The sequence below is a fragment of the Poecilia mexicana genome, unplaced genomic scaffold, assembly GCF_051168715.1.
Source record: "Poecilia mexicana isolate PSO_F unplaced genomic scaffold, ASM5116871v1 scaffold_11, whole genome shotgun sequence".
NCBI lineage: Eukaryota > Metazoa > Chordata > Actinopteri > Cyprinodontiformes > Poeciliidae > Poecilia > Poecilia mexicana.
The window spans coordinates 25,348,748-25,374,684 of NW_028263380.1; the positions used below are offsets into that span (position 1 = coordinate 25,348,748).

General features: G+C 39.0%; 1 protein-coding gene across 4 annotated transcripts in view; it reads left to right on the plus strand.

Moving 5' to 3' along the window:
- pvrl2l (PVR cell adhesion molecule related 2 like) overlaps positions 1-25,937 on the plus strand; it is a 318,248-nt gene that overhangs the window by 185,050 nt on the left and 107,261 nt on the right. Inside the window, exon 7 of one of the 4 annotated variants that reach the window (XM_014998342.2) lies at positions 7,330-12,352. The exons of the other annotated variants lie outside the window; for them this stretch is intronic. Within the exon in view, the coding sequence (XP_014853828.2) occupies positions 7,330-7,949 (620 nt within the window). The 3' untranslated portion in view covers positions 7,950-12,352. Of the gene's footprint in view, positions 1-7,329; positions 12,353-25,937 lie in introns of those variants that run through there. 4 annotated transcript variants of the gene reach the window in all.

Here is a 25,937-nt window from a genome sequence, read left to right on the forward strand (position 1 = left end):
AAAAGTATTTGATTTTTTGCAGATAATTTGATACTTTGTTGGTTTTGATGCTCTCAGTGGGATGAATAATTCTTGTCTGAATCTCCTCTGCCTCTTTTTGAGTAGAACTTGTCCTATGACCCAGTCGTCAGAAAACAAAGTACTCTTGTGTCTCTTTGGGGTCAGAAATGCAACAAAACTCCTGTTGATGTTGTGATTTGAGAACGTTTGAGCTGACTGAGCAGCCCTGAGTGTAGTTTCCAATCTGACTGTGCAAGTAGAAACCATGATGAAGGTTACTGACTTTGTAATAACACTGCTGTAAAAGATAAACATCTGTTAGCTTGTTCCGTTTGTGTTTTTAACCAATAAAAGTAAGATAAATATATGATCGGCCTTCAGTAATTAGCAATCTCACGGTTTCCCGACGCGAGTGTGACGTCATTCCCAGCTTGAAGCTCCAACTTTTGGAACAAATCAAACACTGCAAAAACACAAACTCTTAATTATTTTTAGTCTGGTTTCTATTTCAAATATCTTACTACACTTGAAGTAAGACAAACTGATCTCACAAGTAATAGATGTTTGTATTATGCAAATAATTTAATACTGATGAAAAAGTTCCACTGGCTGGTTATTTTACTTAAATAAGATATTTCCCCTATAACTAGTACTTTTTCATCAATGTTAGGAATTATTGACTTAAGACAAGTTCCTATATCTTGTTTAAAAGTTACTTGTAAATTACTTTTGACATATTTCATTTCGATATTTGAGCTGGAAATGTGACCACAGACACTTGGTAATGTTTTATGGTTTTCAGTGCAGCATTAGCATCTTGTCTGAGCCTAGATATTAATGTTTACATCACTGGGATGATCATGTCCACGACGTAGATCTATTATTTTAATTATATCATTGAATCAGTCAGTAACTTCAGAGTGAATCGATGCCTGCACAGGATTTATAGATTTTTGCTTTTGCTGCATGCAAAGTTTGAATTTCTGTGTTACGGAAACTTAAAAAGCCAACATGTGGATTAAAGGAGGAGGTAGATCATTCTGAACCCAGTTGTTATATGTAATGATGTTAAATTGCACAGAAACAATGTTGCCATGTTTAGCTGAGGAAACTTGCTCCTTCGACTCCACTTAAAGAGCTTTTATGCCACAGTTCCCACTGAGCCAGGTCAACGTGTCTATGGCATAAACACCTTTAATGGGCGTCATGCACTTGTGGCCGTCTGATTTAGAAAAAACCCAGCATGTAATTGGAAAAATGGCTCAGTTGGTTTGCTTTGTCATCCAAGAATGAATGCTAATCAGATTCAGACAGGTATTGTGGGAGTCTTAACTTGTGCCAAACATTTTTAAACCATCTTTAATAATAAAGTTTGCTCTTTCACCATTTCTTTGGTTTTACCAGTTTTTAGACAGGAATGAAGTAAAATCAATCATTAAGGGGCTTATTTGGAAAATACACCACTTCAGCTATAATAAGACATAAATTGAGCTATTTCTGCACATGACACCTCTCACTGTACATCTGTCATTTGCACTTCAGTTTGTTTTCTCTTCATTTGTAGAACAAACTTTAGCAGCGATAAAACTGATTGTTTTCTGAATGTTTGTTCTGCTGATGAACCTGGTTGAATCGAGCTTCAGATGATGGACTGATGTCCTCATGTTTGACTCCATAATACTCTAATATGCAGATGGATCAATGGCCGACTCTAAACGGAAAGTCCTGATCAACCGCAGATCATCCGTTTTATGTTTCATGTTCCAGAACAAGTTTTTGAGGCAGTCACTATGATGATCCAGTGTTTTTGTCCCTCTGAAGGCATGAAAAGTAAACTTGCTCATATTTTATTTTTAAGCTACAAAGTTTCCTGCTTTGCACTTGATAAAAACTTGATTTAAATCTTTTTATACTGATGATGCTGTACAGAAGGTGAACACAAGAATTTGTGAATATTTATCACAGTTTTATCTCTTTGAATTAAGGCACGTGCCTTTAAAAGGGAAAGGTCGCGATGCGTAAAGGCTAAACAAACAAAACGTAGTTTATCAGGAATTATTTAGTGTTCTGTGCTTCAGTGTAACGGTTGTCTTTTCAAACTTAAATATTGTTTTTTAGTTCTCTCCTTGGGTTTTGGTGCAGTACTGATGCCTTGTGAACAGATGTGGCTTGAATGATAATGTATTGATGGCTTCCCAAGGAAAAGGTTGTTTGATCTCCAGGCCTTCGCACCGAATCTGGAAGCTGTATTTTAGATGCTGGAAGCTAAAAGAGGTGCTGATCTGTGACTCATCTTCTGGTCTAAACCTGCTAATAAAATCCATCATATTTACACTTTTAAATTTCACTACAGGGGAAGAAGTAAATGATAGAATATATTACAAAGTGCCCTGTCTCAGATTTGTATCTTTAAAGTAAAACATGTGGAAAAGTTGGTTATTTTGTTAAAATCCTCCCTCTTTGACACTTTTTTGCTCTCTCATATTTTTCCTCATTCTGTGTTTTAGTGCTTGGTTCTTAGTAATTTCAACATTACTAGACGTCCTTGACCAAAAGCAGCATTTAATTGGAGTCAGTCGTCTCTGTGTTGGTGTGAACTGACAGCCTGGTGTGTTTTCATGCCCCACTTCAAAGAATGAAAAAAGTGCAGAAAGAGGGAGAGAGGCGGAGAAGAAGACCCTCCGATTATTCAGATTTGGGTTTATTTTAGTTTTTCACGCCTCTCTCTGAGGCTGTTTGTCCGTCCCTCTCAGCCCTAATTCTTTCCACCTTGCTTCCCCACATCTCAAATCATCTGCTTTAGATTATCCCAACCGCTGAGTGGAGCCAAGTAGAAATGGGTAGTTTTCACGGGTCTCTCGCTCTCCCTCTCCTCTAATCTCCTCCATGTTCATGACACTAATACAGAGACTGATCTAAGCCCTCCTGCCTCTCTCTGTGACATTTATCACTGTGCTTCTTAATGCAGCCAGCCTGCCTCTGTTGACGAGAAATAAGGATGACAAGCGTGGCCTATTTTCTCGCTTATGATAGGCTCCTCTCCTTTTGACTTTTTAGGGGGGAGTATTCGCACTGAAGAGTGTTTACTAAAGTGTCTCGCAGCATGGTTGACAAGAATTTGACATTAAACTTTGATCGTAAATCTGGCATTTTACTGTCGGCACTAAACTGGGATCCATTAGTGTCTTAGATTGTAATAAATGATGTCGGATAACGCCCTCATAAAGCCTGCATCTATTAAAAACATCACTAAACATAACATCCACTTTTGCCATCCTTGTAAAGCATTTACATGCTATATCCGGTTTTGATGGATGATAACAAGTGATGAAATTAAACATTAATGTGTTCATTATTAGAGAGTGCCAATCAATATTTCTTTTTCTTTGAACTAATGGAGTGGAGACGGGAAATGTCCACACATTGTCAGCTTTCCACTGATGTTTAAAATGTAATATTACATGAATTTTTATGATAATGGCTCAAAGACCTTTTGCACATTAAGGCTGCGTTCACACTGCAGCCTAAAGTGACCCAATTCTGATACGTTTGACGTAATGTGACCTGTATCTGATCTTTTCATGACAGTCTAAAAACACAGGCAGCGTCAGTCTGCTTTCCAACGCCCCACTCAACATTCACATCCTCTTACATCTGCTGATTGGTGGGCAGCTTGTGGTTGAGATCGTTGGGTAAGTGCTCTTCTAAAGATAGAGGAATAAACTAGAATTGAATTTAAAATGGGAAAATGTATAGGTAAATATTAGTAACTGTTACTTCTGACTGCCACTTTGATTTTGATTTTTTTAATGACAGTAGGACTCTAAAGTTTCAAGTGTTTAGGGGGTAGGAGTTTATAAGTTCTCACTTCTTCCTACCCCATTTTGAGCATGATATGTTAACTGAAACAAAAAATCTGTATTTTCTCTTCTTTCTTATGCACTTCTTGTTACTGTGCACTATTTTATTTTTATATTTGTATCATGTTCGAATAAAATTTCATTTCATTTCATTTCAAAACCCGCAAGTTTCTGACTTCAAGACAGCTACCGACTGGCTTAGTGGATTAGAAACAGACGGCACAGAAATAACAGGAGACGACCGTCAGAGTGACTAGTTTGGAAACGTTCTCAGGGGAAAGTGGAGCTGAAGGCTAATTAATGGAGGGTGGGATAACTACAAAGCTAACAGGCTAGTTTCTAAGCTAACATCTGGACAATATGGCCTCTAGTCTAAACAAATAGCTAACAAGAGGCCTTTCTTTAAGCTAGCTGCATGTTTATTTTCTGTTCTTTAAAAGAACGGCTGGTTAACATTCAATTTCAGCTCAATTCAGTTTATTTATGTTGTGCTAAATCATAATATGGACCATTATCTATGCTCATATTTGCCATCTGATATTCTTACAGTGTTGATGTTTTCATTTTTGCATTTTTTCTTGAGTAATCTTTTTGCAAAAAGAACAGCATAGGTATTGGAAACAAATAAACAAATAAGTGTTTCTGTTTAATTTAGGGGAGACACGATTGCTCCTCGTTGCAGAAGATAGTTGCTTTATGGATAATTTTAGTTAAAATATCAGCAGTCATTAGGTTTTGTAGAAAAATGGAGAGAAATTCACACTGCTCCTGTGTGTGACCTGATCTATTGAAAAAGGAACATGCCAGCTCTAATGACCTTTTTAGGTGCATTGTCTGTATAGCCTATACAGAATAATGGACTTTTTAGCACTTGATTAACAGAAGGATGACAGCCACCAAAGGCCCTCTCACAAAAGGCAATTATTCAGCTGTCTCTCTGTCTCAGGCACTTGATAAATGCCACTAATGCCTAAAATATAAATGGCACAATAAAAATAAATATCACTTTGGCCCACATGTTGTGTTTCAATGCCAGTCTGTAAGTTTGAAAAGAGGGGAAAGTAGGACAGGAAAGTTGGATTCATCATTAGTACATTCTATCACTTCCATTGGATATAAACACTGCCTCCTAATTTAGCTGTCGTATCCTTTCCCCTGAGCCCCGCCTTGCTCTCACAGCCGGTTTGTGTCATCCTGGCTTCGTCTTCCCATCTGAACCGGTGTTTTAAAACCAACCAGCCCTCTCCTTTCAACTTTACTCTCTATTCCCTCCACCAAAAGCCTTCTCGGGCTTCCTCTGCTGTCCCTTTGCTCAGCTCCTCTCTTCTTTCATCTGTTTTTCCCTCTGCACTGTCAGAATGAACAATTTGCATGAATCACAGGCTCTCAATCCAGGCCTGGTTGTAGTGACATCCCCCTGCTGGTTTTGTTAGCATAACCACACTTTGCAGCTCCAGAGAGGCCATTATCCAGTGTCCAATGTGATGTCTCTGAAGGAAAACAATGTCATTCACATAATGTTGCTTCTCTTGCACATATACCCTAACGGCATCATTTCAGTAAACCTTAGATTGCTTGATTGGCGTGCCTGGCTGTGTTTTCCAGGAGAGCTGGCAGAACCAGCAAGTCATTTGCATAAAACAAAAAGGAGCTCAGACTTGCTGCTGTTCTGCTCTCCTGTAATTGTACAGCTTCTCAAAGGGAAGTCTGCATGTAATTCAACTACAAAAAGAAAAAATGACAGTGTGTAATTGCATACTTAAAGCGGATGTGAAAAGTTTACACACCCCTGTTGCAATGGTTGGTGTTTGTGACGTAAACGATCATCTTGTAGCTGAAGCTGCAGCATGCAAAAGGTTTCAAGGACAAAATGATCTCAGTGTACATAAGTGCTGACATCAATAACTAGCAGAAGTTTAATACAGTAACTAAAACGTTTCTCTTTCCTGAGCGGAAAAATCAGAAGGAAGTGGATCAAGAGGTCAGGCAGTTCTCACATTTTTATCCTCTATTAGTCATGTTCTGCATGTAACTAAATCTAATGTGATCTACATTTGTACAAACTAAGAAGTTGGACGACAGAAACCTTTCTTCCAAATGTAATCATCCAGGTATGGCTGAAACCTCCCAACATGCTCAGGGGTAAAATGAAGATCTGATGAAACACATTGGGTTGTTTTCCAGTTAATTGACCTGAACTGTTTGTTATGGAACGAGGAGTTGTGAACAGATCCAAATATCAGTCAGTTTTGACCCAAGTCCTTTTGGTAAAACGCAAAAGAAGGAGTTATTTATTTGAGTCCAAGAAGAGATGAAATTATAGATCAAGATAGTATAGTAATACTTTATGTACACACCCACGTAACCATGTTATTGTATCTTTTAGATTTTTTTTTAGATATTTTCCCTGTTGGAGGTTTGTTTTATGTTTCATCAAACATTTACTTTGCTGAAACCTGGTGTTTCACTGGCTGGTGCTCAGTGTATTCCCCCACATGGTTGGTTTGACATCGTCTTTTAGCTCGGCGTGAATCTGTTCGTCCAGATCCAACACCATCTGAGCCAGATGCTGTTTTTCTTTCTCATTTCTACTCAGAATCCTCCTAAAACCTGCCTGGCTTTAGCCTTCCTGCAGTGTGGACTTGTACCTTTGTGTGCTGCCTGTCAGTGAGGTCTGGATGGGGTCCCAGGTTAACAGCAGGTGATCATTTTGCCCAATGCTTTGACTAGCTGACCAGTAGCGGTCAGATGGAGAAAGCCAGCGACAGCAGAGAACTGGACAATGAGAGGGGAGATAAAGGGCATGTGGAGCGGGTACAAATGGGAGAAAGGGAATTAGACAGGGTCAAACTGGAAGGGCTTGGGGATGTTAAACACTTTCCAGGCACAATTGTGCTCATTTCATTCTCCTCAATTAACACCCTCACCTCTCTGTTCTGGTTCTGCTTCTGTGTCTGTCTGTGTCGCTCTGCTGGACCGAAAACCTTTAATCCGTTTCAGAGACAAAAAATGAGGTCCAAAGCAAACCTGTGTTCGCTGATGTTGTACGCTCGACTTCATTCTTGTTTCAATATTCAACTGAAACATGAGTGGAGAGGCAAACTTGGCTCACACCAACCAAAGTTGAAAAGGCTTTACCCCCCTCCAGCTGCCAAAAAAAGCGGGGAGAGGGCAACAAAAGGGGAACCGACAGCTGGACAGACATAAATGTAGAGCAAAATGTCTGCAAAATGTCGCACAAAAAGCAGCTGGGAGAGTGAATGAGTCCCATTCAGCCTGATCCCAGCAATGACTGCACCCTCACCAAGGGATTACACTGAGAAGAACATTACCACACACTTGTAAGAGGATTGTAACACACGTGCTATCATCACCACTTACAATAGAAGAAGAACTACAGCCATCAATTCCTTCCTTTTTCTCTTCCTCCACTCACTCCCTCATTTCAACCCCTCCATCCCCTCTGCAGAAGCCTTGGAGGATCCGTCCAGTGCCGGCGCAGTGGCGGGCGCGGTCATCGGCTCCCTGCTGGCCCTCCTATTGGTCGTGACTCTCGTCGTTGTCCTCCTGACCCGCAGCCGCCGCCAACAGAGGCGGGGCTTCCCCAGCAGCGGGGACTCTGTGGCGGCGGGCAACGGAGGCAGCAACGGTTCCGACTACGGCAACAAAGCCCGCCTGCTATTCGCCGGCTCCGGAAACGGCAGCAAGAACGGAACGGGGGCGAACAACAACGGGCCGGTGTACACGTACCGGGAGGGCTGCGACGCCACCGGGACCCTGACAGAGAAACCCAACAGCTACCACCACCACCTCCACCACGCCCCCGCCGGAACCCGGCCGACCCCCCATGACATCCTCCTCTGCGGTGAGATGGATGGAGCCGAGAGGAGGAAGTTCAACCTGGACGACAGCATCGAGGAGGAAGACGAGCGATACAATCGATTTGGAGGCGGCGGGAACGCGCTGCCTCCGGCGTATCATGCCCACAGAGGTCATGGCGGCGAAGCAGAAATGGATGTGTACCTCGACGACGACATGGAGTCCCAGAGGGACGGCTCTGTCATCTCCCGGACTGCCATTTATGTCTGAGGATGTGGAGAGGAGAAGAAGGGTGTGGAAATCAGAGGATGAGATGGAGGAAGTGAGGGAGTTAAAACAACTTCCTGTTCAGCACTAAAATTCAAATCGCCTCCATTAGCTCGACACCTACCTGCTTAAACTCCAACCTGACTGCAGAGCTGCCATCAGTAATTCCCTCTATGCTTCACAGTTCCTGTATATTACTATCCACGAGGACTACGAGAACAATAAAAACAGAAAGAAGTTGTTGTGATGCTTGTGAGGCAAACGTTGTGCGCTGTGGCTCAGTTTGTGACCGTGTTGAACTGTAACCAGGGGAGACCTGATTCAGTGTAAGTCCGAAACCTCAGCGGACTCTTGACGCTACGCTGCTTATCGCTTCGTTCTTCTCGCTTCAGCTTCGCTGTGTGATTATGTGCAGAGTGACTCCAGTGTTTGTACTGTAAACATGACCAGAAATCGCAACTAGAAACATAACAAACGTCACAAAATCACCCAGATTGATGTGAAATGTTCATCAACTTGTTAACAGCTTCTGTGGATGTTGCTGTTGCTCTTGTGACGAAACCTGAACCTGAATTTATTAAAAAAAAAAAAAACTCTGAAAGACTAAACTTGTCGTCCTGGCAACAGTGAGAGACTCCTTCTTAATCGCCGAACGATGGCTCCACTGGGGCTCGCTCCCCGCGACACCACCTGGTTTCCCGACGGGAGCCGCTGAAGTGCGGGGCTCCATGCTGAGTCACATGACAGACTTACCAGTGTGTGCTAATGTGTGGCTGGCTGTGGTGTTAATGATGTGCATCATCCGTGTATTGGGCGGTGTGTCACTGTAGCACAGTTGTTGCTGTTGTTGTTGTAGATGTTGTTGTTGTTGTTGTTGCTCTTGTGTAATGGTGTTGATCTTGCCTGGGAAAAGATGCACCGAGAGCCTTGGGGGGTTTCACAAAGTTTCATGTTGAGTCTGTAATGACTCATTAAATGAATAAAAAAGTTGCTTTTCTTTGTTTCCAACTCTTCTTCCTTCATTTTGTTTTACCTTCTTTGCTTTCTTCCCACTTGTTTTCTTCCTTAGATGACTGCTCAGTTGTTTTATGTTCCAGTTTTATGTAATAAGTCATATTTTTTTCTATTTCGGCTCCTTGTGTCGAGTGAGATATCCGCCAGCATTGTTAGAGGTTATTGGATGTCATTTATCACTTTTTCAGGGCTTTTTGAATGTATTAGGGTCTTTTTCTGATTATTAAATATTCAAGATGCATTTATGAATATTAAAGAAAAGAAAATCTAACAATTTCTCACTTACACAATGTATGTTAGCATATATTTAGAAATATTAAAGATGTAATCTTACCGACGGATTCCAGTGCAGTAATGAGCCACAACTCCAAGTTTAGATCGGAAAACTTTTTTGGTGACATTCGGCACACAATCACCGGCCTCTTTATTAGTCACACCTATTCAGTCGCTCATTAAGACAGGAAGCAAATCTAATAAAGTGGACAGTAATTTGTTCTTCAGGATGTACTGGAGATGTGATAATTCAACATTAATCTGAAAAAGTAGTTCAGGTAAACCTGTAAGGCTAAAGAGCTTTAATTAGCTTATAATTACTAGCCTCAGGTGTAATATGATGCATACAATACAATATCCTATAAGGTTTAAGTGCAGTTTTAGACTAGATCTGTACACTTCTGAGATTACAAATTTATGTTTTGAAAGTCAGGAAAGATGAGCCTGAAATTATTTGTGGGAAATCACTAAATTCTCGTCAGAATCAGATTTTTTTTGTGACATATTTTCTGATTAGCAAACATTGAAATGTTTTAAGACACAAGCTCTGCAGCTCTGATCGTTTTCCAGAGATGAAGCTTCGTGTTTTCCAGTCTTTGTGTTTCAGGCGTATTTGAAATGTTTTCCAGCCAGTTTCCTGCTTCTCTTGAGAAATTACAAGTTGAATGTAGCAGTAAATAAAGCACAGAATTTATGTGAGAAACATAATGCAGTAAGTCGAGACCGAAATCTCCGGAGATCAGGTGTAAATAAAACATTTCATTTGAGAAAACATTTTAATTAGCAGCTTGTGTGAATCATTTTTACGTCACGGTAACGGTGAGGCGACCCGTCCAGGAAAACGAAGACGGAAAAAAAGATGCTTGGAAGAACATAGACTGGCTTTGACACGGAGGGAAGGTCACAACTGGAACATTTCAAGCCACAGAAAACTCATTAACTGCTCAGAAAACTTTACTCTAAATAGAAAATATCAGGCGGAAAGCCTGCTGTGGAAAAAAAATAGGATTCACAACTTTTATTAAATGAAGACTGGCACAGGCAAATTTGGTTAAAATAAGTTTTAAAAAGGCATCAAGTATTTTAGATGCAGCACACAGTGTAAACTGCAGCGCTCACTTTGTTCAAGGTCAGCACCGTTTGTAACAGGAGAATCCATCGAAGCTGCTGTTCAAACTGAAAATGATCTGAACACACACTCTTTATTACAAGTTGTTTACAATTAACAAAACAGTGAAATAAAGGGTTTCCAAAACTCAACGTTACAAGAATTACAGAGTAAAACTTACTTATTATTCCTTATATTTAACTTATCAAATCACTTAAGCAAGTTAGGTATCTTTTCCAACTTCACTAGTTTTTTGATAAAACTGTTGATATCCCTTTTTTAAGCTTAATTGTGTTTAACGTTCGCCTCTGATGGAGAACATGACCATGAATAAGGTTTTAACTCTCCAAACAACCTGCAGCGAGGCGTCAAATTTTATTACAATATCTTATGTGCCGTCATAAAAACAATAAACGTGATGACATAAAAATATTTCCAGCTTCTTCTTTTTGGTAGCACACAAACACAGATACACCTCTTGAAAAAACATTTCAAACAGGCACCAAATGCATAAAGTATTGTGGTTTTTTCACAGTGTTTGGAACTGCAGTGGAGTCCCGACTACTCAGATTTTTCTGTGGAACGTGACTCCAAGTTATTTATGGAAAAACCATTTATTTTTCTAGGTGCTGATTGGCTGAACGCTCAATAACAGAAATAAAGAAAACGGTCAATGTTAGGTGGTAGCGCAGGCTCCACTGTGCTTATTAATGCATATTAAGGCATGTTTGGTTAGAAGCATTTTTAGAGATCTAAAGTATTTTCTGTCCCTGTTCCCTGATTATCAACTATACTCACATTTCCCAACATGTTAATGCTCTTATAACAAAATGTGTAGAAACTAGTAAATGTAACAGTTCCACCAATACAGTTTTTGAGTTTTTAAATATCATTATTGTCACGATGAATCCAGATGATGATGATAGATGAACGATGGGCCTGCCTGCTCTGGTACTTAATGCATCATGATGCCTGAATTCCTCAGTTAGACCAGAAGAGTTTTACTTCTCAGAACAAAAGTGTTTAAACATCCGTTAGAAGCAGGAATGAATGAACTAAGTTTCAAATTTACAGCCTAGATTTCAAATATAAGACTTTTAATAACTTTTTAAGACCCTGCAGAAGCTCTGCACTTAAAACGGTTTTTCATTTGTTTCATCAGTTTCAACATAAAGAATAAGAGAAAAAAGGGAATTTCTAATGGATGTTTTGATCTCTCCCTTTTTCTATTCTCATGACCCAGTGTACTGTGAAAGAAAAAAAAAAGCATTGTCAACATACTATAGCTGTTATTCCTCAACATGAACTGTAACTACTGTCGTGTGGTTTGGAAATCTGCAGTTTTGCCATTAAATCAAGAGCTGAAATGTTTGGATCTTACATTGATTTTTTTCTGTTCTAAAGGAAAGCTGGTTCAGCTCTTCCACGCTGAGCAGTTCCCTTGTTGCTGATTGATGTTGGACATACTGTGCAATCTGTTGTTCTGTAAATGAGACAGTTGTATCTGCTTTCTTACTAAATATTTCAGTGGAGACTCTGCGTACAGCCGCATCATTTGTCTGCACCAGCTGCCAATTCTGTTGAAATAACTTGCAGACAGCCACAGTGTAACTGCAGTTCTTACACATATTGTGTTTATTGGGATGTGGGGTTTTATTTAGGACTCTGTTGGGTGCATCCATGCTCCAAGAATCACATTTTTCCAGCAACTATATGATATCTGTCTGAGTATAAATTGAGAGAGACAGTTATTTATGTTTTGTTTACAGTGCTGTATTATATTTAAATGGAGATATTTTTGTTAGGGATATGGGTATATGTGACTATATCCAGCTCCTGGTCTCAGCGTTTTGTTTCTCCAGGGATTTCTAAAGGTAACATTAAACTGGGATCACAAATTTGGTGCCTAATTATTCCCAGAGTCTTGTAGCGTGGATGCACCCTCAGCGAGAAAAATCTTCATCGGTCATAACTTTTTGTTTCAGCACAACCCAGTTTCAATAAAAGAAAAGCATTTCAAAAAGACTCTGCAGAGAATCTGGTAATTAATTACGCTGCTCCGTGTTATCAGTCCATAAATACCAAACTGCCTCAACGTTCCTCCTCGCTGCACCTGCTCTGATGTGCTGCGTTTAGCTTCTTCAACAGACCTGCCACAGGGGCCTATTCCTGGTTCTGCAGACTCTACACAAAAACTGTACACTTGCTTCGTCACAGCATCTACAGTTAAATCCACCATCACACCTGGATGCTCATTATGTAACACAGCTCATACTGCACGGTGCAGTTTGACGCATTTGTTTAAAGTAACACTGTAATATGCAATCTGCATGTTTATCATGCAGTTTATTCTAGAAGCCTTTCCATTACATATGCAAATACAGGTTTGTTTCAGCAAATTTCAATATTTAAAAAGTTAATTGATTTTAGATATTCAGTTGAGAAAGTATGGATAAAGAGTTTTTTTTTTTCTAAAATTCTGACTTTAATTTTCAGAATTGACTTTTTTCTCAAGATTATAGATTTTCATGGAACAAAGTCAGAATTATGACTTAAAAGTCTTTTCTAGACTTTTGTAAAGTCATAATTCATAGAAAAGGTCAAAATATGAATTATATAGTAATTTAAAAAAAATTATATTTATAGTGTTTACTGAGAGATTTAAATAATGTTATTTAAAAGAATGATTAAGAAAAGGTTATGTTTCGTCCCGGAGAAGAAAGCTTGCTTGTCATCGTTGTACATCCTGACTCTTTAATGTTTAGGATGAATCTAAATATTTTCTGAAATATTCTTGTAATAACTTAGCTTTACGATGATATTTTTCCTGAGTTGGACATGCATTCTTTCTGTTTCCGTGCCATTCGGTATCGGGGTCAGGCTTTTTCTGCAGCAGTGACTGCATTCCTTCAGTGCATGACGGTGCAGAAGGGAATTCATGGTTTACTAGTCCATCTGCTGTATTTCCATGTAAAGTCCTGAGATGTGGGTCATAACCCAAAAAACAAGATTCTAGATTAAGCATCTGAAATGTGTAACCTTTGTATGGTAAGAAGTGGATAAGTTAGTTTATAATGGGAAAATGTATAGGTAAATATTAGTAACTGTTACTTCTGACTGCCACTTTGATTTTGATTTTTTTAATGACAGTAGGACTCTAAAGTTTCAAGTGTTTAGGGGTAGGAGTTTATAAGTTCTCACTTCTTCCTACCCCATTTTGAGCATGATATGTTAACTGAAACAAAAAAATCTGTATTTTCTCTTCTTTCTTATGCACTTCTTGTTACTGTGCACTATTTTATTTTTATATTTGTATCATGTTCGAATAAAATTTCATTTCATTTCATTTCATTTCATTTCATAGTAGGTGGTACAGGTCTGATGAGGATGGAATGATGAAGACTGGAGGGAAATTATATGTTTTGTGTCCTGATTTAGGATTTCCCAAAACAAACTGGAAGGGGTTGCTGACAGGAACGATGTCCTGGTTTTCCTGCTGTTACCTTCTCAACAACAGCTGGAAACTAAAAACACAACTTTCTAAAGTGACATTATTGTTCTGAAGCTACTGTGCTTTATTTGACTTCTTGAGCTACAGATTAAGGAGCAATATTACGTAAAGCTACATGTTTTAGTTTTATATCATGTTATAATGTTGTTCTCTCATCAAAAACACCTGGAGTGTTGCTTTGACTCTTCCATGCATGTTTGATAAATCCTTTACTTCAACCATCCAGCTCAGCAAAACACCTGGTTGGTCATTGCTCCACCTTCACGACGCAGCTCCTTCTCAGAGCTCCTCTCACTTCCTCCACTCAGCTCCTTCAGACTAGCCAGCAGCAATTAGCAAACACCTGGTGGAACTGCTGAGCTCATTATAGGAACTACTTCTCAATGCAACACTGGAAAAACTTTGCTAAAGGGTTAATAAAGCAGGAGCTTTTGAAGAAACAGGGCCAATTTCAAGGTGTTGATTTACAAAGTTAAATTCCTTTTAAGTTATATTTGATATATGTAGCATTTTTATAACAACTGAAGGTAACAGATATTTGTACTATAAAATGGCACCATGTGCCTGGAAAATACATAATGCTGCCCTTTTAAAGGAACATATCACCTAAGAATCCAGTAACAGAATATAAAGTACCTTTTGAATATATTAGAACATGTTTGATCTTTTTTTTCACACCTCCATGATTCCCTTGTATTGATTTTTTCTTCCCTTGCTGTTCCTGCGGCCAGCTGAAAGCGGGATGTGATAATTACACGTCCCCCTCTCTGATCTTTAGCTCGCCGTGGCGCCTCATGTCGCATGTGCCGCTGGAGGCTTCTCTTATGAGCCTCACCCCTGTAGAGTCTTGTCCTTGTCTCTGTGAGTGTTGGCCCCCACTGCATGCAGAGCGCTCAGTAACAGGTCAGTTGGCTCTGTCAGAAAGGAAAAGGGGCCAGAAGGGAGGGGAGGGTGGTAGTTCTGCGCTCCATCTGGGGAATACCAAACAGGCCGGGAGAGAAAAGGAGACTTTCTCTTCTCAGATTAGAGACATGGAGTCTGAAAAAGAGCAGAAGCTGGGCAGAAACTGAAACCATTTCCCCCGCAGAGAGCATGAGAAGACAGCAGCAGTTAGCTTTTTTTGTGTTTAACCCACCTGAGACCGAGTGCGTCTGGAAAAACTAAGTTATCCGCCTCGGATCCAGGAGTTAGGGACGGCCAGATTTGTAACTTGTGAAGCCTGATCTGTTGCTGCAGCACAGACATGACAGAAATGTGAAAAGGAGCGAGATTTTTTTCAGGATGGAATTTACGGCTCTAACAACGAAAGCTGGAGGTGGAAGGGAAGTCTCAGGAGTATTTCCGAGCGGTATTCCGGCCCTCCACTTGGCGATTGGCTGCTCCTGCCCAACAACAACTGACAGTCCTTTTCAACCAGACCAATTAGTGAAAACAGGGCTGTCCTGTTCAGCTTCCCTCAGCTCAGCCTATCTGCGACAGATCTTTTTAATTGTAAAGAATGTTCAGCAGTTCTCTGGAGACTCTTCTGAAGGGGGGTGCATAGAAAGGCGTTTTAAAATTCCCTCTCTCTTTGCTTCAGCTCTAGCGCCCAGAACAGGCTATTCCTTGCATGTTTAATTCAGCAGAAGACATAAAAGTGCTGTACATTATCTCTGCTTTGCTCTGAGGGGAAGGGAAGGAGGGAGAGGCTGGAAGAAGAGCCCTGCTAGCGATCAGGAACAACTTTTGTTGTAAATGCCGTTAAAGCTGAGCTTCAGTACAGCCAGCAGGGAACTGCTTCCAGTTTCTTGAAAGGCTTTCACTGTTTTTATACTTTCAATCTTCTGAGCTGTGTGTGCATAATTTTTCTGTAATATCTGCAAATTCATTATTTTTTCTCTATCCAATTTAGATGAATGGCCAGTATTATGTAATATATTATGTAAAATAAATTATTTTGAGCTTTACATCATGTTATAAAGTTATACCCTCATCAAAAACATACCTAGAGTCTTGCCTTGATTCTTTCAAGCATGTTTTAGAAATCCTTTCATCTCCATGGCAACCATTCAGCTGTGCTAAACACCTGGATGGACGTAGCCCCGCCTTCCAGGTGCAGCTCCTCCTCAGGGCTGCAGCTTCTGCCTCACAGAGCAGCTCTCCCCTCATGACTTCCCCACTCTGCTCCTTCAGACTAGCCAGCAGCGATTAGCAAACACCTGGTGGAACTACCTGAGTTTCTGCTGGTAAACATGTTGTTAAAGGGTTAATAGAGGACCAAGTCATACCTGAAGGTAATAATGACTGCTCAACGTGTGGATGAAACCTTTTCAGAGATTGGTTATCGATTCAGTGCAATTTGCCAACATCAAAAGGTTTTTTGTACATACAACAAGGATAAGGAAAGCATTTTCTAACCTGAGAAACTTTATGCTCACAAACAGTAGATGCTGTGACCTCAGTGGTCTTACACAAGACGTTATCCCATGATGTGGTAATTCTCAAGGCCTTTTTGTAAAGAATGTAATAAAGCTTTTTTTTTTTTTTCATTCTACAATGTAGTGAAACATTAACGTCAAAGTAGATATTTTTTTCATTTTTTTCATATCAGAGCCTTCTTTCAGCTAGATGACTGACTATAGGCAGCTATAGGTAGGAAAGGGACATCTCTGTACTTTTATTAAGTTACTATTTAAAACTTTAATATATTTTGATACCAGTAACCAAAGCAGTTTTATTTTATATAAATGAATTCTCTTTTAAAGCCTACCTGGTTTTTGGTGCTCAAACACAAAATCTTAGTAATTTTGGTTCAGTTTCTAGTGCAAATATTTTAGCACTTAAGACAAAACTAACTTTAAAGTAACTTTTCAGCAAGAAAGCTTGTTTTAAGTAAATATTTCCTTAATATTGATGAAAACGTTCTTGTTCCACTGGCAGATTATTTCATTCATAAGATCTGGTTTCCTATGTTAAAGTGAAATAATCTGCCAGTGGAACTAATACTTTTTCATGAATTGACATAAAACAAACACGTATGTCTTGCTGAAAACCTACTTGTAAGTTAGATTTGTCTTCTTTCAAGATATTTTCACCAGAAACTAGACATTAATACTTGGTAAGATTTTATGTTTTTGTAGTGTGTTTATCTTGTGTGACTGAAGACGCCTGTAATTTTTCATCCATACTGAATGAAATCTTTTTACTCATTTTTACGTTTTTTCTTGTAAAGCTTTTGCTGTCACTACAATCAGCCAAAGATACAACAGATCAATGGTTCAACCTCTTATCTTTTTTATATTTCCTGCTTTAACACATTTTTATTCAGACAGCTGAGCGAGGAAATGGAGATTCTCCTCTGCTGCAGGGCGTCTGCAGCTCCCTAAGAGACGGAGGGTGAAATAAAAACAGAGGTTGTAAAGATGTGCTCCCTCAGCTCAGGAAGCCATTAGCAGTGATCTGAAGTAGCGCTGGTGCCTGTGTGCAGCAGGTGTTGTGGTGTGTTTGTTTTTGGTCTATCTGGGGGATTTGTTTGACCTGAAAGGGAAAACTAAGTGAAATCCACACTAGAAGGGAAACAAAGTTTTAAAAGTCTTCAAGTTGTAGATATTCAGAACCAAAAGCAGCATCAGCATTAGAGTCATCAAAACCACCTTGGATATTAAAGCTTTCCGTCTTCTGCTAATTTGATCAGAGTTATATTGGAACAACAGTTTCTGTAATGCTGGAGAGTTTTTGTCCTCAGGTTATTTTTACGAGCTGCATATTAAATATAAAAAGATCTGCAGTGTATTTTATGCTTCAGTTAAGAAAAGGTGATCTTTGCTGTTTTACAGACGTCTGGCGGTTTGTTTAGATGCTATTGATTCTGCAATAATTTATAAAGCTTCACTGAACCCAAACTATTAGCAGATACCCTCCACACTTATTGGAACCAATTCCCTTAATAGTTTCCCTGCCTTGAATTGCAAGTAGGACAGCAGTTAGTCTTCTCCACCAATATTTCACAAGACTGAAGAACACAGAGGGGCTCTGTGACCATTCTTTGTGAAATCTCTCTGTCCAGTCTTCTCTTTCGCTCATCCTGAGGGGTTTCTATAGGATTCAGGCCAGAGGTTTGAGACGGCCATGGAAGACTGTCAGCTTTGTGTCTATTAAACCAGCTCTGGGTTTACTTGGCCATATGCTTTGGCTCCTTATCCTGCTGAAAGCTTTTATTGAGCAGGATCATTGGTAGGTTTCTGGCAGACTTTATTTAAAGAGGAAGTATTATGCAAAATTCCCATTTGCACGTTTTTGTTCTTCCATTTGGGTTTCTACTGCTTCTAAAAACAGCCTAAGCACTAAAAAAAAAAAACCTGAACAGTTTTTGGCAAAAAGTTAATGTTTTTTGGTGTCTGGAAAATGAACCATTTCCTAAACCACCAGAGTGTAAATCCTCACCTAACAATGTGGGCGTTGTCCGCCCGTAACCTAGCAACCCAAGCTGAGCTCTGACATGTTTGGGTCAGCTGGTTTTACTGCTCTATGCGCTGTACAGTGGCTGCTGGAAAAGTGTTTGATTTACCATCCAGAATCCACTTCTTATTGGTTGTGCAGAAGGCTCTACTTCTGCTTTTCAAAGATGTAAGGTTTTACAGCTTGATCTAAGGGTCAACACTTACCTGCCTTACTTGGACAACGTTCCGTCTTTTGTTTCACATTTTCTTACTGGAAGAATTTGATCTATTATTATGAGATGCATTAATAAACCCTGAATAGGTAAAAATAATATTGTTAAACAATTTTGTTAAAAACAATAATTTGAAGCTTGCAAAAAATGATAAATATCAAGAAATCTTTGTGTTCAAAACTATTTGCACCAGCTCTGTTTATGTTTGCACCTCTACCTTCTGATAGGTTGAGATTTTACTTCCTGATTTAATCACAATTCCCAACTAGCAGATACGGTTTATTTGCAACCCAGCAAATTTGAGTGACCTTTGACCTCATTAGTGCAGCTGCAGTAAAGAAAACCTGAAACATCATTAAGGTTTTCTTTGAGGTCATGATTTCAATATCTTATATTCTACAACATTGAAGTGTGAGAGCGCTGAGTGTTTTTCGGTGCAGCGTTTCTCTGTCTGAGTCGGACTTGGCTGGTGGTGATGGAGGGAGAGGTCGCCTCTCCCCGTGTTTGGTGCTGGAAGCCATGCCTGCTGACACAACAGGCACAAAACAAAAACAGCAGTAAGGAGTTTAACCGACAGACACAAAGCTCCTTCTGAGCTTCTGTGTCTGCAAGCTGATTTTAATAGAAAAGAATCATTTGCATTTCATTTCATTTCAGCAGATTCTACTTCCTGAACTGTTAGAAAGGCAGAAGCCAGAAGGTTTGCCCTGCAGTCCTTCCATCCATCACGCTCTAATGTCTTCATTTACTTGGTTCTTTCTAACTGAAACAATTAAATTTTAATTCACTCCTCATTCCTAAGGCGTTTCTTTAATGAACTGGATCTAAGCATCACTTTGTATCCTTTCCAGAGTGGCAGATAGTTAAACCATTCACAGGATCCTGTACATGGCACAGCATCAGCCGATACAATCAAGGCAGCTGGAGAGGCCGACTTTCATCCGCACTAATTGACCTTAACGTTTGACTCCTGAAAAAAGCCGATGAAGACCTAATTTGTTTGTTTTGCCAGTGCCTGCAGTTTTAAAGCATTCATCTGCTTGCCTGTATTTCTTCCTCCCTTCATGACCTCAGCGCTCTTTCCTGTGTTCGTGATCTGAGAGGATCTGTATTCATGCCACGAAGATTTCTGCATTCTTTCAGCTCTGATATAATGTTGGATTTTAGATGCAATAAAAGCTTCTTGGTATGTTTTGATGCAAGTGTAATTATAGATTTGAGAGACTAAAGTTTGTCAACTTCCAGATGTAAAGTCTGGGATGGGATTGACCCCGTTGGTAATTTTCTTCAGTTTGAAAGCAAAAACTGCTGAGCATTATAACTTTATACGTGCATTTCTTTCTAAAATGGTTACTGACACCAGTGGGCCTGTCACAATATGCAATAAATCAAATAATCTCATGATAAATTAAAACAAACTCAATCATTTCCTTTTGTTTTTCTGTTTCTACCAAAACTTGGATAATATGACTTCAGTCTGTTGGTTTAGTCTCAACTAAACCTTTTTTGAAGGACAGTTTTGTTTACACATATTTTATTTGTTGTTTTTGTTTATTTGTTTTGGATATTTAACATGTCTTCTAGTCCCAGTGTTAAATGTTCATTAGAATTTAAAGGTCTCAGAACAGTAACGTAATATTATCACAGTAATTTAATGGACAGTTTATCGTCCAGTGAAATTTGTCATTGTGACAGGCCTGGCAGAATCACGTAAAATCTTAAGTGTTGCTCGCAATCAAAGAAACCATCCCAGTCAAGATCTGTGAAATGATGTGAAATGAGACTTTAAATAAGTTCAGAATATGTTCTATCAAATTTAAATACTGCAGAAAGTAAGCCTTTCCTCCTTTAACATTACAGGAATCTAATTAATGAGTACATGCAACCTTTTTTCCAAAGCTTAAGTTCCAGTTAATGACATTTTCTACCTTGTTTCTGCTAATTTTTTACGCTTTGCTTTTGAAAATGCTTTAGTGCTACACTCCTAAACCCAAAATGACCAGTTTTTCAGTAGCAGTTTGGTGAAATGACGAATGCCTTTCACTGAGCAGAAACTCTTTAAGTGCTGCCTGACATTAATTTCTTCCAACCCCAGATAAGGAGTAGACAGAGCTCTTTTCTGGGTGACAGATTTTGCAGCTCTCTTAGCTCATGCTTTTTGTCTAACGCTGCACTGCATCAGGGAAGTTCAGGTCATCGCTGATGATCGGTCAGATATTCGGTGGTCGTGCTGTTTTTCCTGCTGGGAAAAGTGTTTTTCACGGCTGAATGAGCACATCACTTTTTGTCCGAGAGCAGAGCATATACCATAAATCTGTGTGTGAGCGCAGGTTTCTGAGGTGATGCATTTATTTTTTTCAAACATCTTCTACCTTTATGGTCGAAGCAAAACGCAGAACAATCCTTTAATTTTAATCAGCGAAAATCAACAGAATTACTCATTCAGCTGTTTTTAAATGTTTCTGGGTGTGTTTGGCTTTTCAGAGCAATCAGTGTTTGATTGCAATCAACAGGTCGGTGACACCTGCTGGAAGTTTTTCTCGCTGCAGGTTAGGATTTTTCTGTTTTTGTGTTTTTCTTTTTACGTCACATTAGAACTGTTTATTATGAGCAAGAAAATTGTTGGAGTTTATGGTTTCCTTAGGCTTTTTGTGTGCTTTATTTAACTAACCAACAGTTTTTATAGGCTGCTAGTTTGACTAGAAGGCAGGTTTCCTATCCTCTTTTTTAAGTATATTTTGTTAAGATGAAAATTTCACTAAATGTGGAAAAAGTAAAAAAATAAAATTCAATTCAAAGATATTGTATTTCTCCCAAAAGGAAATCAGATGTTGTTGTAGCTCATATCATCTAAGTATCTTCAAAGAGCTGTTGTGAATGTCGAAGCTGTTGGGAGGAAGGATCTCCAGTAGCAGACAGTCCTGCATCTCATCTGTAGAGGCCTCTGACTGAAGTTTACTGCTGTATGACAGTTTGATGTCAATCATCACATGCAGACCAGAAACTGTCCACTTATCGGTATGGAAAACTTGGAAGGTAATCTCTTTATTTAATAAGTCAGTTTACAATATTACATATGAATGAAATGTTAACATTAATTTATCCTAATAAGGTAATGTCAAAATTAATTTAATCTGTTCCAATTATAAGTACAGGAAATAAAACTCTCCTTATAATTTCTGACCAGTTTTTTGCATGTCTCCATCTGAATTTCAACTCTATCTGTGATAAACCAGAGATCTTCTTCACCATCACTTTATTTTTCCCTCCTCCTTCAGATTCTGTATTGGATTGAAGTCAGAACTCTGACTGGGCCTCCCCAAAATATCAATATCAAAAACATGTTGCTAAAGTCTCTAAATGTTGTCTGACAGAGATGTGGATAGTTTGGTGTTTAGCTGTTGCTGTTTGGAGAAGAAGTGTCAAACTCAATTTTACTGGTTAGTAGAACATTTCACATGAAGCCTGACCAGAGCTTGTTAGCCAAAGTCCATCTCCCACCTTGAGTTTGACGTACCTGAGCTCGTTATCCGGCTGCTTCACTCATCCAGCCTGTCAGTGATGCTGCAGGTTCCGACCCTGAGCCTGGAATCATGACGTTTTTAATCAGTCACTGAAAATCTGATGCAATGGAGGTGATGTAATGGTTTGCATGTGCTGGTTGTGTGAAAAACTGCTTCATAACAACAGATGTTTGACATTCATAAATGTTTATAAGCTTTAGTCTGAGAAAGAATAATTTTCCTTATTTTCCTGTGTGAATCCAGTGGAAGCCTAATCAGTCTGTGGCTGTGGTTGTTATCAGGGGATGAAACTCCGTCCTGCAAACTGGAAAATATTAAGCTGCTCAGCACAGCAGCACAGATTGCTGCTGGAATGCTGAACACCATCACAGCTTCTTATTCTTCCCCCAAATATCTCCAAAGCTTATTGCCGTCCACTTTACGCTTCACATACATATGAAAGAGGGACCTTTCAAAAGTAAGAATCATTATTTGTGTAGATTTTTTCCCTCTCCATTTATGACTTGTAGTGTTGTGATTGAAGCTACTTCAGTGTCGTAGTCATCGTAAGCCACTTTGGATAAAAGTGGTTTATGTGAAAACCTTCCAGCAAAACAAATTATCCCACTTTAAATCTGCAGAGAGGATATTTCTGGAGGCGCACGGTATAGTAATCAGCAGATTGAGTTTGCAGCGAAGTTAGCAGAGGAGAATCTGCTGGTTTTATTTGCAGTTCAACCGAAGGAGAGTCGAATTCATTCTGCAGGCTGTAGAAGATGCATTTTTATTCTCCACTGAGATGCAAAGTAAACAATGAATCTTAGTTAAGTTATTATGCAGTTAAAAACATGTTTTATTGCATCAAAATGTGCATGTATTGATGAAAACTGTTTTTTTCTGAACAATAATCAGTTTGAGTCATGAATGTGTTTTTTGTCTGATTCTCATCATATTGAGGAAAAAATGTCCTCGTTAAATTGCTGTGAAAATATGGAAACACTAAAAATTTACATCAAGTCATTTTCACATTTTATAAAGGAGCATATAAAGATGGACATATGTGACGGTGGTGATAAGTTATACTGACGGGTATCAAAGCAGAGTGGAAAACCAGGCGCCCAAAATTGATCAAACCACCCCAAAAGTTTGACTCTTCCAGCCATTCAAATCTGGAAGCGTTAATCTGCATAATCTGACTAATCCAGTCCATTTTCTTTCAGGATTTTTTAGTTGGTTCCATAAATTACAGCAGTTTTCCAGATCCTGCTGCTCAGACAGTAATCATGTGAATGAAAGCTGTCCAAAAGCGATGGCCAATCACAGTTAATCCATGATTTCATAACATCTCTGTTTTTACTCAGTCAGGTTGGTTTGGGAAGCTTAATTCCAGTTCTTCCCGTCCCATTCTTTGGTATTATAAATTATTAAGATCTGAAACATGTAACTATGACATAAAAGCGAAAACAGGAGAAATCTGTCAGGTGACAACTATATTATTTTTATTTTTTTTCAGAGTCATGTAATTTTATTACCAAAGACATTCAGTGTTGCAGAAATAACCTTTAATACAAGATAAGGGACAGTTTGCTAATTAGAAATTATTCAATTACTTCTCTTTGTCATGCAGCATGTGTCAGAAGATGAAGCTGCTCCCAGAGTAAAAAGCCCCTCCAGCCATTTTTGTCTCTCTCCTGCTGGTCAAAAGCGAGCTCTAAAAGATAATTGAAATCGTTTTGGATTAATAAATGCACCACTAGTTTAGTGGCTGCAGCCATTTATTGCTGTCTGGAGGTTTAAACCCATCCTCTCTTCCCAAATCCAATTTTTTCCAACTGCACTTTTCATATCAGCACCAGCTGTTTCATTCTCTCCTGGTTCCTCCTTTATTCTGCTTTCTGCTGTCCGGAGAATGAGAGAAATAAAAAAACACAACGAAGGGAAATGAAGGAGGGGGAGAAATGATGATCAACATTAAACATAACTGTTACCAATTTACATTTTATCACATTATTTCTGAGCGGTCAGTGTGAGGAAATAGATGCCCTAGTTTTCTTATTGCCTCTTTATTCTCTTAAAGAAATAATTTCTTTTTTATTGTCAAGAGAGTTAACTGATATTCAAACGTTTGCTACTCATAAATTATTCACCTTTAAACTTTTCCATAAAGTCTTAAAGGGAGGGAAATGTTGGCTGGTTGCAAACTGGATCGTCAAAGTGATATCCAGCAGTTATATGAAGATTTCATGGTTTCCTGATATCATGCAGTCAGAGGAGCCAAAACCTCTGGAGCCTGTTTCAGATGCAACATCTTTGAAACCACAATCGTTTTCATTGGACAAAGATTCATAAATGGTACTGAAGAAGTCGATGTAAACCTTTATGAAATATAATAACCTACAGAATATTGCATCCTTTGCTATTGTGATAATATTAGACAAATTGGTATTTTTGTGGCAATTGTGATTTAAAGCTTTAAGTATAATTTGTAACTTTAAAAATAAAACCAGTCCTGAATGGCTGCCGTCTGTCCTGTTTATGTTTGAAATGAAAGAGATTCATCTTTTCACTGCCTCCATCTGGTGCTGCATTAACCATTCAAATCATTTATTAATGCAGAAATAACGTCTTGCATATGATTCCTCAGTTACATCCTTTACTTCACTCTGTTGTTTACAATATTTACACCCAGTTATCATATTAATTCGTTTTCTTATTTGACAGTAAATCAAGTCAGTTTAGAAGGAAACTCATCTACAGTCACTTCTCTTCATGAGATTTCCACAAAACCCCAAAACTATTGTTACATTAATTACATTTTAATAAAAATCTGGCAAAATCATTTAAAAATGATTAAAACATGTCAGCTGAACTGCAAAACAAAGCAAACTGTACACACACACACACACACACACCCACACACACACACACACACACACACACACACACAGACACACACACACACACACACACACACACACACACACTCCAAACTCCCTTTTCTTTTTATTTTTGCCTGAACTGGAGGTAAGAACTCTGTTTAATGTTTTCCTCCCACCTGAGGAGCATTCAGGGCAGAACTGAACCTGCAGACAGGCTGCAGGGACTCAGCAGCTCCTCAGAAGGACGGCCGCGGCTCGGCGATACGAAGTTCCCAGCTCTCTGTGGGGAGGCAGACAAACTCTGCCTGCAGAAAAAGGCTGAGGACCCCTGCTTTGACAAAAAAGCAGCTTTTCTTAAAGAGTGGAACTTTTTTAATCCTAAAGTTTTCACTTCAGTAACACGATCAGCATTGCCAGGGGTCTGGATGTCGCCCTCTGTTGACAAAGCTGCAGTTAAAGGGGACATAATATGCAATATTCACATGTTGCATGTTTTTATATTTTAATTTGTGTTTCAGTTGCTTCTAAAAACAATAATGGGAATAAGTTAATGTGTTTTGGTATTTAGGAAATTAACCATTTTAAAAGCCTTTCCAAATGTTATGTCACACATGAGTATTTACTCCCCCGTTACCTAGCAACCTAAGGTTAGCTAGTGTTACTGCTTTACAATGGCTACTGAAAAAGTCAAGTGTTTGGTTGTTGACTTACCAACCAAACACCACTTGCTGCATTCTCATTCGTTGTGCAGGAGGCTCCACTTCTGCTTTTCAAAGATGTACAGTTTTATAATTGTACATCTGTTTGCAGCCATATTTATGTGTGCAAACGTTGAGTTAGGAGGCGTGGCCTAAAGCAGCTTATTTGGATTTAAAGTGACAAGACACCTTAAAACAGCTCAAATAGGCAGAATTGATCCGACTCATTATCTAAGAAGGATTTTTTGAAAAAAGACAATGAACGTGTTTTGTATAGGAAGTATGATGATGGGTCACCTTTTACCTCTGATTCTTTATTTGTTCCATCTTTCTTAAGAAACACATGGTGCCACA